Source organism: Larimichthys crocea, chromosome I (genome assembly GCF_000972845.2).
Source record: "Larimichthys crocea isolate SSNF chromosome I, L_crocea_2.0, whole genome shotgun sequence".
Lineage (NCBI taxonomy): Eukaryota > Metazoa > Chordata > Actinopteri > Sciaenidae > Larimichthys > Larimichthys crocea.
Window position 1 is genome coordinate 34,950,850 of NC_040011.1, and position 15,130 is coordinate 34,965,979.

A 15,130-nucleotide genomic window follows, 5' to 3' on the forward strand; every position below is an offset into this window, starting at 1 on the left:
AAAATAATCCTTTCCTTGGAAATTCTTTCAGATGATCAGAAACGTTTGTATTCTCGGGTAATGTAATATATCCGAATATCATCAAAATGCAGGCGTTTGTAAGTCTGAACCGACAGACACCCCAACACAATAACCTTTGCAATGGTGGTAAAGATTGGATGAAGAGTAAATGTATCCTGCCTCGTTGTGCAGTGACCCCAAGAGTTGCGGTCCAGTTATCGCACTGCAAACATGAAAACAATACCACTTCACTGCTATAAGCAAGTGAAAAAACGTTCTGTTATCAGTCTTGTGGTGATCATAATGGCATTATCATCTAAGTCACGGACATTTTGTACTAACTAAGAGCAAATGTGACCAACCAGCAATGGTGCTAGTCCTGACGCCGCGCTTTTGATTTCTAAATGATAGATCACATGTGGTCTCACTGAGAATCGAGGCAAGAGTTTTATTTTTCATGACTCAATGTTTATTTGCCAACAGATATTCAAGAATAGTGCAACAAGGGTCTCTACGAAATTGTATAATCCCAACAGATTTTCATTAAATGACGTTAAGAATCAACTTTTAAACAGCGTATCTTCTTCTTTCTTTGAGTTTCTTAAAGTTCACCAAATTACGAAAGGGAGGAGAAATCGACAGGGAGGCTCTAAAAGGACTCAGGCCATTATCACTCCCACTTCTGAACACAAAAGAGATACAGAAAATTTTAAAGCATTGATAAATGCGCCCTTGCTCATGATTACTGTCTGCTTGCATAATTATATCCTCAAATGTGAGGGGCTCAGATGGTGAGAAAATATAACTGACACCATCTAATGGAATGAAATAGAGCAAACTATTTCCATGGCAACTAGGCTTGTGGAGTTTACCTAAATTCCTTCTAAGCCACTATAACCACAAACAACAAACTTGAAAGAAAGAAGGAAGTGTCAACATTGCATTATTTCATGCTGCTGTGCAATATCGCTCTCTCGTTTTTCAAACATAGCTGAAAAGCATCGCCAGCAAAAAAAAAGAACCGTGTTCTTCTTAAATTAATTACTCAACACAAGAAAGTAATTGGCAAGAACCTAACACAACATTAACAAAACTGATTAGCGTGAGGTACACCAATCCATCATCATACACGCATGCCTCAACTTTGGAGCAATGCAGTAAGAAGCTACTATTTCAAGAGGCTTGGATAATCATCAAATGTCAAATTTTCTTCAATACATGTATAGGTCCTGCCCTAGCATTTGAGGGTGTGTTGAAGTCTATATAGAATGCAGGGGCAGTCTGTCCAATAATGGGTGGTGTGCAGAATCAGTGAACTTTTGATTCCTCAGCCGGTCTACACTGAACCATGGTAAAATGAAATATAACAGTTTTGAAGAAATTATTTTAAACAGACCATGTACATTTAGTGTTGCTAGTGAAGACGCATTTGTCCCTAAGAAACGCTCTCTCCCCTAAATTAAAATAGATTTCAGAGTAGTGTTTCACTACAGCCATTTGGTCTTCACTGAAAGGTGAATTTGGTCAGTTTACATTTCAAATATCTATTGCAAGCCTTTCTCCAAAAAACGCATGAATTATGAAAATTACAAAACTTGATCTATGAAGGGTACATGATGAATAATACAGTAACAAGAGTTAGAGCGACCTAGACCTAGAGGTTTAATTCAAAATGAGACAACACAGAGGGTATGAAAAACAACGTGATTGAAAGAATTATCTACACTCCAAAGAGGAAAAGCAAAAGTCAGAGTAGTTGGCCCCTGAAAATACAGCATAGAGCAACAGTGTGTTTCAGCACCAAGGACAAGACAACAAAAGACAAGCTGGCAGCGCGGATTCAAAAGACAGACAGAGACGAAAGATGGAGGTTTTTGCAACAGCTTTAGAAAGTAGACACACACAAGAAATAATAACGTCTCTCGTGGCAATGACCACTGATGTGAAACTAAAAAATACATGGATCACTTTCGCCAATTTTTTGATGCGTTATCGGATCAGTAGATTGAAAAATAAGCAAACCTGAGTAATTCAACTCACCACCAAATACATGAAGACAGGTGTGTCACACATACCTAGTGAGTCATCAAGCCCAGACCGTCTTTGGCGCTGATTTGCATTTCATATGACGATTCCTTTTCATAATCAATTGATCCAGCTACTTTAACTTCTCCTGTTTTTGAGTCTAGAAAGAAAATATGGTTTTCATCTGAAACATGATCAAACCCATAAGAAACTTCACCATACATTCCCTCGTCTGCATCAGTGGCACTCACTGTGATCACCAGTGTATCCAGAGGAGAGTTTTCAGCAAGACTGGCTTTATAGACTGTTTGGCTAAACACTGGTACATTATCATTAGCATCCAGTACACTGACATGTATGAGGACAGTGCCTGATCTCTGAGGAGAGCCTCCGTCGAATGCGGTAAGCAATAACATCATCTCTTTTTTGTCCTCTCTGTCTAATTCTTTGTCTAAGACTAATTCACCATATTTTCGCCCACCCGCTTTTGTGTTTACATTTAATTTGAAATGATCGTTCTGCTGAAGTGAGTAGCCCTGAACAGCATTTTCTCCTATGTCTCCATCATGCGCCTCATCCAAGAGAAAACGTGCACCCTTGACGGCCGATTCCTGAATTTCAATTTTAAGTGAATCCTCTTTAAACTGTGGTGAATTGTCGTTGATATCTTGAACGCGGATACTAATACGATGCAGCTCTAATGGATTTTCCAGCACGAGTTCCTGTTTCAGAACACATGATGCCTTTTTCGCACAAAGCCCTTCTCTGTCAATCCTTTCCTGTACGATCAAGTCTCCGGTACTCAGGTTAATGCCGCAGTATTGAACGTTGTTGTCTTCAGTATCGATACGGGCCTTGCGAGCAGACAATCTGCCCAAATCAAGTCCCAAATCTTTGGCGATATTTCCAATTACAGATCCACGTTTCATCTCCTCCGGGATAGAGTAGCTCACGTCTCCAAAAGCGAGGTGGAGAACAAGGAAAACAAAAGCAAGGCCGCACAACAGCGTATATCTGCTGTATCCCATTGTCACTGCGAGAAAGACTACATCCACATTAAAAACGATTAATCAATACGTAAAAAATATCAACGATGCTTTCGTGATTTTATCCAATAAACGACAAACCTCACATGTTATTCCTACACGAAGCGGGTTTTGTCAACTGCAGTCAAATAGTAGAGTCGGGAAATTCGTTGAGACAGAAGGGTGGAGAATGACTGAGTGTGTCTTCTCGTTTACTGGTACACACTGACACCATGAGTATTTCTTTAGGTATAACAAGGGCTGCAGATTTCATTTATTTACAAAGAGAACACATAGTGTGATTCAGTAAACCTCATTCATAAAACAAATAAGCAAACGTTAAACTAGATTGACAAGGATAAACAATTGTTGTAAAGGCCGAGGAAAGTAAGGAAATAAAGTGTTACCAAAAGTAGTTTTCCGAGTCATAAAAATAAAAAATAAAACAATCAAACGGAGCACTATCAAACGTTCAGGATAAAACTACTAATCCAGCGTCATGTGAGCTGCTGTATCAAAAAATGTATGCAATTACCTGCATTTGATATGCATTCATGTACTTTGGCAAACAGCTTTGGAAATAGTGTCGTTTATCATGGACAACAATGTATGGTATGTCTCAAACAAATACATTCAAGAGCAAATATGAATATAAAGTTGGGATATATTTTTCACTCATACTCACATCATTTACACAGAGGTAACTTGAGAAAAAGAGAATCCACGAGCAAAAAAGAATGAATACGGTACCTCCATTTTCTATTTCTCGGAATAGCTCTAATGCCGCGCCCCATGGTTCGTCAATAGTGCTGAACTTGTAATGAGTATTGTTACCGAGTAGGCAATGACAATGGCAGCAGTGAAGAGCAACGACAGGTTCACATGAAAACATTAAACCAAGACTAAACGGATAATTATAGGACAGTCTTTATGATCACAAATATACTGAAATAAAATTCAGCAAATGCGGAAATGACAGCAGAATTGAACACATAGGTAAACTGTCTGAAAATGCGACCACACCGCAATAGGGGTTCAGTGACATGGACAGAGAAATTAAGGAACACAATGCGAAACGTTTTTCCTCACTGGAACATAAAAAAGAGCAAACATAGGACCGGATGGACTCGAAGACACTTCAAAACAAGGAATAGTTTCAAGGACATATTAAACCAGCATCTTGATTTCTAAACACAATAAGATCCATTCAAGATGTATTTCACAGGAATTGAAGGATGCAGCTTAAAATAGTCAAAGCAGAGCAGAAGACAGAAATATTGGTGATGTTAATCACAAAATCAGTGAGATGAACTGTTTTCCTACCTCAGGAGAACTATCACATTCTCCAAACGCATCAGCAAAATCAGATGGACTTTTCTTCAGAGTCTGGTCAGCAGAAAGCGTGTTGTCATTGTAAGATGTCACAAACTTAAAGTCACTGGTTCTAGAACCTGTTGTCAGGTATGCGTCATAATTGTAAGCGCTGCGTAAAGTTCCTGTGCCGTCAACATCTGCGTAATTAGGAGGGAGATAAGCGCTGGGGATGGCCACTGCTCCATCAAACAACAGTCTGGGCTTTCTCCTTCTCCTGCGACAAAACCTCACACCCAGGAGTTGGGAAAAAAAAAAAATGATAATGAAGGTCAGAGAACAAGGTGGAACACAGACACCAAAGCCAGCGCGCTGAATCCGCTCCGAAGGTACAATTTGGAATTCTCTCATCATAAGAAAAGAGCCTCATACTGGCACCAGTCAGCAGTTATCAGAATAAGTAAAATACCTGTGAACACGTGGCAGAGAGAGAGGGTGTCCGTTATCTTTCACTGCCACAATAGAGTTCTGTTTCATGCGGTCATTCAGAAATGTCCCGCTGTGTCCTGATCTCTCCGCTGTGGAGGCCCAATGAATGAAAAAATCCCGGGCAGTTGATTAACTATAGATGACATCCAGGGGGCGTCCGGAGTCCGTCCCACCGCGATCACTTTTGGACACCAGAAGAGCCCCAGGTTGCAGCTTTAGGGGACCGAAAAAGCTAGGTCGATGAACGAGTTGCGCCCTCCGTGGCGGGTAAAGGAGCTGAGGAGAGTTGTTCATTCACACAATCCGATATAGACACTGGACGGTCACGTTGCAAGCTGAGGAAAGGACGGGAGGAGGAACCGGGTGTCTCGGGCCATCACGGGCACGTTAAACTCCGGAACTGGTCATAATCAAACGACCTCACACAAACGTGGATCCCCCCTGTCCCGTTAACAGATAGAATAGATGACAACCGGGGCCAACCGTTCACCTCACCAAGGTAGAACAGGGAGAGAGGAAATCACTGTACTTTGTCGCCATCCGGGGTCCTCGAGCAGTAACGGAACATAAGAGTTGCCAGTTTGTTATGTTCAGTCCACATAATGCCGGAGGAATGTTCCTCAAAACATGTCGTTGCTGTGCTACAGATACTGAACAGTTTTTTTAGAGGAGGACAGAGTGGAGAGCCTCATCAGTGCACTGATTGTAAGTTGTAATCAGAACAGTTCACGGTCCAGTTGTCATGTGGTCACCAGAGAGAGTAATAATAGTTTTAATAGAAAGGACCAACTTAAAAGGGACGTTTCCTTGAATGGGGGGGAGCAGCTGACTGTCGTTTATTCTCGGAAGTCTCTATCCTGCACGTTAATGATGCCCACCTCTGTACCAGGTGACACGTTTTCAGGTATGGGGTTAGTCAGTGATTTTAAACTGATAGCAGGTGGGTTGTCATTGACATCTGTTACATCTATAATTACTGTGCAAAAGGAGGTCAGACCTGGTCCGTCTTTTGCTCTTATTCGTAGCTCAGTGGAGGTCTCAGTCTCATAATCGATAGAACCGATAACTCGAATCTCTCCTGTCTTATGATCAAGTGAGAACAAAGAGACATGGTCGTCAGATATATGATCAAAATTATAGGTAATATCTCCATTGGCTCCCGCGTCTGCATCAGTAGCGCTCACTGTAACAACTGGTGTATCTACAGGAGAGTTTTCAGGCAGGCTGGTCTTGTAAACGGCCTGACTAAACACTGGGGCGTTATCATTAGCATCCAGCACAGTGACGTGAATGATTGCAGTACCTGATCTCTGTGGAGAACCACCATCTAGAGCTGTGAGCAGTAATTTCAGTTCGTTCTCTTCCTCTCGATCCAACTCTTTTACCAAAACCAATTCACAGTGTTTCCGTCCGCTGCCCTCTGTAGCCACATTAATGGTGAAATGCTCATTATTCTGTAAACTGTATCGTTGAACAGTATTTGTACCAATATCTGCATCATGGGCCTCTGTGAGTAAGAATCTAGCTCCTTTTACTGCTGATTCTCTTATTTCAAATGAAATTAAGTCTTCACTAAACTGTGGGGCGTTGTCGTTTATATCTTGCACATGAATGCTGATACGATGGAGCTCTAAAGGATTTTCCAAAACAAGTTCCTCTTTTAAAATGCAGGTCGCCTTCTTACCACAAAGACTTTCCCTGTCGATCCTCTCAGTAACAATTAAATCTCCGGTGCTTAGATTAATATCACAATATCGCTTATTTTTCCTGTCTGTGTCAATTCGAGCTTTACGCGAGGAAAGTGTGGCGATTCCGAGGCCGAGATCTTTGCCTATATTTCCAATCACAGACCCGCGTTTCATCTCCTCCGGAACAGAGTAGCTCACATCTCCAAACGCGAAACGCAGGCCGATGAAAAGGAAAAAAACACAAAGGCGATTCAGAGAAAATCTTCTGTGCACTGTATTCCCCATAATCGATCAAACATAAATCCTTTCCTTGGAAATTCTTTCCAGATGATCACTAAGAAAGTTTAAATCAGCAAAGAACGGAAAATCAATTGGAAACGGTTATTAAACAAACGAGTAATAGTCAACGCAATTACATTAAACGACATATGACGCATGATCCACTACCTAAGGTGCGAAATCATCCACATTCTCCAAGACTCATTAGCAAATCAGATGGGACTTTTCTTCCGGAGAGAGTCTGGTCCAGCAGGAAGTGTGTTGTCCTTGTAAAGACGTCCAAAACTAAAGTTCACTGGTTCTAGAACCTGTTGTCCAGTATGCCGTCATAAATTGTGAGCGCTGCGTAAATTCCTGTGCCGTCCACATCTGCGTAATTAGAAGGGAGATACAGCGCTGGGGATGGCCAATGCTCCTATCAAACAACAGCTGGGGCTTTCTTTCCTAGCGACAAACCTCAACACCCAGGATTGAGATAAGAAGGTTCAGGAAAAAAAAGGTGGACACAGGACACCAGCGCGATGAAATCAGTAAGAGGTTCAGTTGGGAATTCTTCGCATCAGAAGAAATATCCTTCAGTTCTGGCACCTCAGCCCAAGTTTATCAGAAATAGTAAATAACATGGAACACGTGGCAGAGAGAGAAGGGCTGTCCGTTATCTTTCACTGCCACAATAAGGTTCTGTTTCTCATGCTGTCAGATTCAGAAATGTCCGCTGTGTCCTGATCTCTCCGTTGGACACCAATAGTGAAAAAGTCCCGGATCAGTGGATTTCACTATATGATAGGACAGCCAGGCGTTCTGTCCGGAGTCCGCGTCCACCGCTATCACTTTGGACACCAGAGAGCCCCGTGTGCAGCTTTGGGACCAGCTCGGTCATGAACGAGTTGCCCTCAGGGGCGGGGTACAGTATCGAGGAGAGTTGTCATTACATCCGAATGAAACACTGACGGTCACGTTGCTGCCGAGCGGAGGAGAACCGTTGTCTCGGCCATCACGTGACTTTAAAACTCCGAACTGTTCATAATCAAACGACCTAACAGCGTGGATCACCACCCCGTGTCTCCCGTTAACAGATAGATAGGAGGACACCGGGCACCGTTCACCTCACCGGCTAACAGAGAAAAATCACTGTACCGTTTTGTCTCCAGTCGGTCTCGAGCAGTAACGGAACAAAGTGGAGCCAGGTGTTTATTTTTCAGTCACATATGGCGTGTAGGACTGTTTCTCAAACAAGTGGGTTGTCTTGATGTCTGCTACAGATTAACTGAACAGTTTTAGAGGAGGACAGAGGTGGAGAGCCCTCGTCAGTGGCACTGATGTTGTAAGGTCTAATCAGGCACTAGTTCACGGTCGCGTTGTCCTGTGGTTCACCAGAGAATAATAGTTTTAATAAGGAACCAACTTAAAGGGACGTTTTGCTGAATGGAGCAGGCGGAACTCTCCTGGTTAACCTGCTTGCAGACTCTGCTTTCCTGTCACGTAATGAGGCCCCACTTGTACCGTGCACGTTCATCAGGTAGGGTTGGTAGGATTTTATATTACCGGACGTTATCTTAGTATCAGTATTCAATCTAAGTTGCCGTCCATCTTGCACTAATCTGCATTTCATAAGATGCCGATCTTTTTCATAATCAATACCTCCACTACTTCACCTCTCTGGTTGTAGTCACAGTTGACAACTTGTGTTTTTCATCTGAGAACATGATCAAACTCCGTAGAGTTACTTCTCACGATTTAAAACCTTGCATCGCATCAGCGCTCACTGTGATCACCAGTGTATCAGAGGAGAGTTTTCAGCCAGACTGCTTATAGACTGTTTGGCTAAACACTGGTACATTACATTAGCCCAGTACACTGACAATGGAGGGACAGGTGCCTGATCTCTGAGGAGAGCCTCCGTCGAATGCGGTAAGCAATAACATCATCTCTTTTTTGTCCTCTCTGTCTAATTCTTTGTCTAAACATCAATTCAACATATTTTCGCCCCCACCCGCTTTTGTGTTACATTTAATTGAAATGATGTTTGCTGAAGTGAGTAGCCCTGAACAGCATTTTCTCTGATGTCCACATCGTGTGCTTCTATCCCAAGAGAAACGTGCCAACCTTATCGTTCGATTCCCGATATCTCAACTTTTAAGTGAATCCTCTTTAAAACTGCGGTGAATTGTTCGTTGATATCTGACACGCGGATACATACGATGCAGCCTAATGATTTTTCCAGCACGAGTTCCTGTTTAAAACACATGAGCCTTTTTCGCACAAAGCCCTCTCTTGTCATCCTTTCCTGTACGATCAAGTCTCCGGTTCTCAGGTTAAGCCGCAGTATTGGATCGTTGTTCTTCAGTATCGCTACGGGCGCTCGAGCAGACAGTCTGCCAAATCCAGTCCCAAAATCTTTGGCGATATTTCCAATTATAGATCCACGTTTCATCTCCTCCGGATAGAGATAGCTCACTCTCCATAAACGGCGGCAGGACAAGGAAAACAAAAGCAAGGCCCACTGCAGCGTAATCTGCTGTATCCCTAGTTCCACTGGCGAACGAGACTCAAATATTAATCCAAATCCAAAAATTCAACGAGTTATTCGTATTTCCCTTCGATAAGGATTAAAGTTTAACTTACAGTCCTACATAGAAGCGGGTTTTGTCAACTTACAGGTCCAATAGCAGAGTCAGGCCTCAAATCTGTTGAGACAGAAGGGTGGAAATGGACCGTGTCCTCGTTACTGTGAAACACTGACACCATGAGTATTTCTTTAGGTAAACAAGTCTTTTTTTTTTTTATGTTCACCTTGAAACTTAAGATAGACCATTCATGTGACCCTGATATTATCAGTAAAACCTCAACCAGTTCAAAGAGCACACATCTCGCGTAGGTCTTTCTTACTTGAACAACATCTGTAGTGAGCATACAAAAACATTGTTCAACTATTAGCATCGGTAAGAGGTCTTAATTCATAGGTTTTTTAAAACTTGGCATGTGCTATATTTTATTATATATTACTTACTATGAAGTCTGTCTAGATATTAAAATCGGTTGACAGTGATGAGAAGTTGTAGCTAGAGTAAATGAACAGGACTGGGGTGTCATTTCAACTTAAGGTTATAATCTCGATATCATAAATTTTATCTATTCATGTGGTCACTAACTGAACACAGCGTATAGCATCATCTGACTAAAACAAATACAAAACCGTGAAACACAATCTTGAATATCATGTCCTAATTTTGTCAAAAACATACACTTTAATGAAAGACTGCAATGTCATATTAACTGACGTGGGATGTCTAGTCATGACTGCTTATGCCAGGATTTTACACAAAATCGCAACATAGGAAAGTGAGACTCCACCAAAAAAAGAAAACCCAAACAGAGTATTACTTTCCAGATATGACTACTCCAGTAACTGCGCCCCATTATGCATTAATGGTGATAACCTCTAATTTAGATCAATCGGAAGAGGAACTGAAATTGAAATAATATTAGAAAAACGACCATATCAGATAACATACTGAACAACAATCCACAAAGGAAGGAATTCAATAGGATAAAACTAGAGTTAATCCATCTCCAAATTGCACCAGGAGATCAAACTCAGAGTTCACACCAGGACAGAGACATGAAAGGAAAAGGAAAAGCTTTTTCTTCACAAGAATATCAAAAAAGAGCAAGAAAACGACCACAGAGTAAAAATGTCCAAAGAATTCTCAGCCTTGCATGAATGACAATATAATACACTAAACAATAGTACGTGTCGCCTGTGTAGTGTGGATAGGGGGGTCTGAAAAACTGGTTTGTTGTCGGCTTCATAAGTGGATCTTGGATAGAACCAGGGAACAAAGTAAAAGGCTGTCATCTACGCAAGGTAACGTAGGGTAGATCCAAAACAATACAACGTAAAAGATGAGGTTTATATATTTAGGCACATGGTTAACTAACATCTGTTGGGCCCATCAAATGTATACTACACCAAAGAAATGACAACTAAAAAATTAAAGCCGAAGACAGATCGATTCTTCAAAATACTGACGTGCTTCAGTGTTATTGAAAGTGTTCCTACCTCAGAGAACGATCAGATCTCCAAAGCATCAGCAAAGTCAGATGGACTTTTCTTCAGAGTCTGGTCAGCAGGAAGTGTGTTGTCATTGTAAGACGTCACAAACTTAAAGTCACTGGTTCTAGAACTGTTGTCAGGTATGCGTCATAGTGTAAGCGCTGCGTAAAGTTCCTGTGCCGTCAACATCTGCGTAATTAGGAGGGAGATAACGCTGGGGATGGCCACTGCTCCATCAAACAAAAGTCTGGGCTTTTCCTGCGACAAAACCTCACACCCAGGATGATGATAATGAAGGTCGAAAAGGTGGACACAGACACCAGCGCGATGATCAGTAAGAGGTCAGTTTGGAATTCTTCTCATCGTAAGAAATATCCTTCAGTTCTGGCACCTCAGCCAAGTTATCAGAAATAAGTAAATACATGGAACACGTGGCGAGAGAGAGGGCTGTCCGTTACTTTTCACTGCCACAATAAGGTTCGTGTCATGCTGTCAGATTCAGAAATGTCCCGCTGGTCCTATCTCTCCGCTGTGTGGAGACCAATAGTGAAAAGTCCCGGATCAGTGGATTTCAACTATATGATAGGACAGCCAGGCGTTCTGTCCGGAGTCCGCGTCCACCGCATCACTTTGGACACCAGAGAGCCTCCGTGTGCAGCTTTGGGGACCAGCTCGGTCATGAACGAGTTGCCTCCGGGGGGGGTACAGTACTGAGGAGAGTTGTCATTCACATCCTATGAAGACACTGACGGTCACGTTGCTGCTGAGCGGAGGAGAACCGTTGTCTCTGGCCATCACGTGGACTTAAAACTCCTGAACTGTTCATAATCAAACGACCTCAAGCGTGGATACCCCCTGTCTCCGTTAACAGATAGATAGGAGAGACACCGGGGCACCGTTCACCTCACCGGATAACAGAGAATAAATCACTGTACCGTTTTGTTCCAGTCGGGGTCTCGAGCAGTAACGGAACATAAGTGGAGCCAGGTTTGTTATTTTCAGTCCCATATGCGCTGTACGACTGTTCCTCAAAACAGGTGGTTTGTCGTTGATGTCTGCTACAGATAACTGAACAGTTTTAGAGGAGGACAGAGGTGGAGAGCCCTCATCGTGGCACTGATTGTAATGTTGTAATCAGACACTAGTTCACGGTCCAGTTGTCCTGTGGTCACCAGAGAAATAGTTTTTAATAGAAGGAACCACTTAAAAGGGACGTTTTGCTGAATGGAGCAGCGGACCTGTCGATTATCTCGAGTCTCTATCCTGCACGTTAATGATGCCCACCTCTGTACCAGGTGGTTCTTCTGGGGGTTAGTCAGTGATTTCAGATATATAACGGAGCGTTGTCATTCGTTCAGTAATTTAAATTATTAAAGTTGCATATGATGCCAATCCAGACCGTCTTTGGCGCTGATTTGCATTTCAATGACGATCTTTCATAATCAATTGATCCAGCACTTAACTTCTCCTGTTTTGTGAGTCTAGAAAAAATATGGTTTTCATCTGAAACAGATCAAACCCATAAGAAATTCACCATACATTCCTCGTCTGCATCAGTGGCACTCACTGTGATCACCAGTGTATCCAGAGGAGAGTTTTCAGCCAGACTGGCTATAGACTGTTTGGCTAAACACGGTACATTATCATTAGCATCCAGTACACTGACATGTATGAGGACAGTGCCTGATCTCTGAGGAGAGCCTCCGTCGAATGCGGTAAGCAATAACATCATCTCTTTTTTGTCCTCTCTGTCTAATTCTTTGTCTAACTAATTCCCACCATATTTTCGCCCACCCGCTTTTGTGTTTACATTTAATTTGAAATGATCGTTCTCTGAAGTGAGTAGCCCTGAACAGCATTTTCTCCCTATGTCCCATCAGGCGCCTCATCCAAGAGAAACGTGCACCCTTGACGCCGATTCTGAATCTCAATTTAAGTGATCCTCTTTAAACTGCGTGAATTGTCGTTGATATCTTGAACGCGGATACTAATACGATGCAGCTCTAATGGATTTTCCAGCACGAGTTCCTGTTTAGAACACATGATGCCTTTTTCGCACAAAGCCCTTCTCTGTCAATCCTTTCCTGTACGATCAAGTCTCCGGTACTCAGGTTAATGCCGCAGTATTGAACGTTGTGTGTCTTCAGTATCGACGGGGCTTGCGAGCAGACAATCTGCCCCAAATCAGTCCCAATCTTTGGCGATATTTCCAATTAGATCCACGTTTCATTCTCCGGGATAGAGTAGCTCACGTCTCCAAAAGCGGGGTGGAGGACAAGGAAAACAAAAGCAAGGCGCACAACAGCGTATATCTGCTGTATCCCATTGTCACTGCGAGAAAGACACATCCACATTAAAAACGATTAATCAAACGTAAAAAATATCAACGATGCTTCGTGATTTATCCAATAAACGACAAACCTCAGTTATTCACACACGAAGCGGGTTTTGTCAACTGCAGTCAATAGTAGAGTCGGAATTCGTTGAGACAAAGGGTGGAGAATGACTGTGTGTCTTTCGTTTTACTGGTACACACTGACACCAGGTATTCTTTAGGTATAACAGGGCTGCAGATTTCATTTTTTTCAAAGAGAACACATAGTGTGATTCAGTAACCTCATTCATAAACAAATAAGCAAACGTTAAAACTAGATTGACAAGGATAAACAATTGTTGTAAGGCCGAGGAAAGTAAGGAATAAGCTGAAAAGTGTTTCCGAGCATAAAAATAAAAATAAAACATCAAACGGAGCACATCAAGTTCCGGATAAAACTACTAATCCCGTCATGTGAGCTGCTTATCAAAAAATGTATGCAATATACCTGCATTTGATAGCATTCATGTACTTGGCAAACAGCTTTGGAAATAGTGTCGTTTATCATCAGGACACCAATGTATGGTATGTCTCAAACAAATACATTCAAGAGCAAATATGAATATAAGTGGGATATTTTTCATCATACACACATCATTTACACAGAGGTAACTTGAGAAAAGAGATCACGAGCCAAAGAATGAATACGGACCTCCTCATTTTCTATTTCTCCGAATACTCTAATGCCGCGCCCATGTTTCGTCAATAGTGCTGAACTTGTAATGAGTATTGTTACGAGTAGGCAATGACAATGGCAGCAGTGAAGAGCAACGACAGATTACATGAAAACATTAAACCAAGACTAAAGATAATTATAGGACTCTTTATGATCACAAATATACTGAAATAAAATTCAGCAAATGCGGAAATGACAGCAGAATTGAACACAAGTAAACTGTCTGAAAATGCGACCACACCGCAATAGGGGTTCATGTGACATGGCAAGAAATTAAGGAACACAATGCGAAAGTTTTCCTCACTGGAACATAAAAAAAGAGCAAACATAGGACCGGATGGACTCGAAGACACTTCAAAACAAGGAATAGTTTCAAGGAAATTAAACCCATCTTGATTTCTAACACAATAAGACCATTAAGATGTATTTCAACAGGAATTGAAGGATGAGCTTAAATAGTCAAAGCAGAGCAGAAGACAAAATTTTGGGATGTTAACAAAATCAGTGGAGAGAACGTTTTCCTACCTCAGGAGAACTATCACAATTCCCAAACGCATCAGCAAGTCAGATGGACTTTTCTTCAGAGTCTGGTCAGCAGAAGGGTGTTGTATTGTAAGAGTCACAACTTAAGTCACTGGTTCTAGAACCTGTTGTCAGGTATGGCGTCATATTGTAAGCGCTGCGTAAAGTTCCTGTGTCCGTCAAATCTGCGTAATAGGAGGGAGATAAGCGCGGGGATGGCCCACTGCTCCATCAAACAAAGCCTGGGCTTCTCCTGCGACAAAACCTCACACCCAGGATGATGTAATGAAGGTCAGAAAAAGGTGGACACAGACACCAGCGCGATGATCAGATAAGAGGTCATTTGGAATTCTTCTCATCATAAGAAATATCCTTCGTTCTGGCACTCAGCCAAGTTATCAGAAATAAGTAAATTAACATGGAACACGTGGCAGAGAGAGAGAAGGCTGTCCGTTATCTTTCATTCACTGCCACATAAGGTTCTGTTCATGCTGTCATTCAGAAGTCCCGCTGTGTCCTGATCTCTCCGCTGTGGAGACCAATATGAAAAGTCCCGGATCAGTGATTTCTATATGATGGACAGCCAGGCGTTCTGGTCCGGAGTTCCCGTCCACCGCTATCACTCTTTGGACACAGAGAGCCTCCGTGTGCAGCTTTGGGACAGCTCGGTCATGACGAGGTGCC

At 42.2% G+C, this 15,130-nt stretch overlaps 2 protein-coding genes and 1 pseudogene across 11 annotated transcripts in view; all 3 read right to left on the reverse strand.

Annotated features, from left to right (window-relative positions):
* The window catches only part of LOC104930405 (protocadherin gamma-C5), a 260,504-nt gene that overhangs the window by 228,983 nt on the left and 16,391 nt on the right, over positions 1-15,130 (reverse strand). The window lies entirely within an intron of this gene.
* Positions 671-6,856, reverse strand: LOC113745755 (protocadherin gamma-C5-like; annotated as a pseudogene).
* LOC113745756 (protocadherin gamma-A11-like) overlaps positions 11,450-15,130 on the reverse strand; it is a 5,730-nt gene continuing 2,049 nt past the window's right edge. Inside the window, exon 2 of the mRNA XM_027278682.1 lies at positions 11,450-11,566. Within this exon, the coding sequence (XP_027134483.1) occupies positions 11,450-11,566 (117 nt within the window). The remainder of the gene's footprint in view (positions 11,567-15,130) is intronic.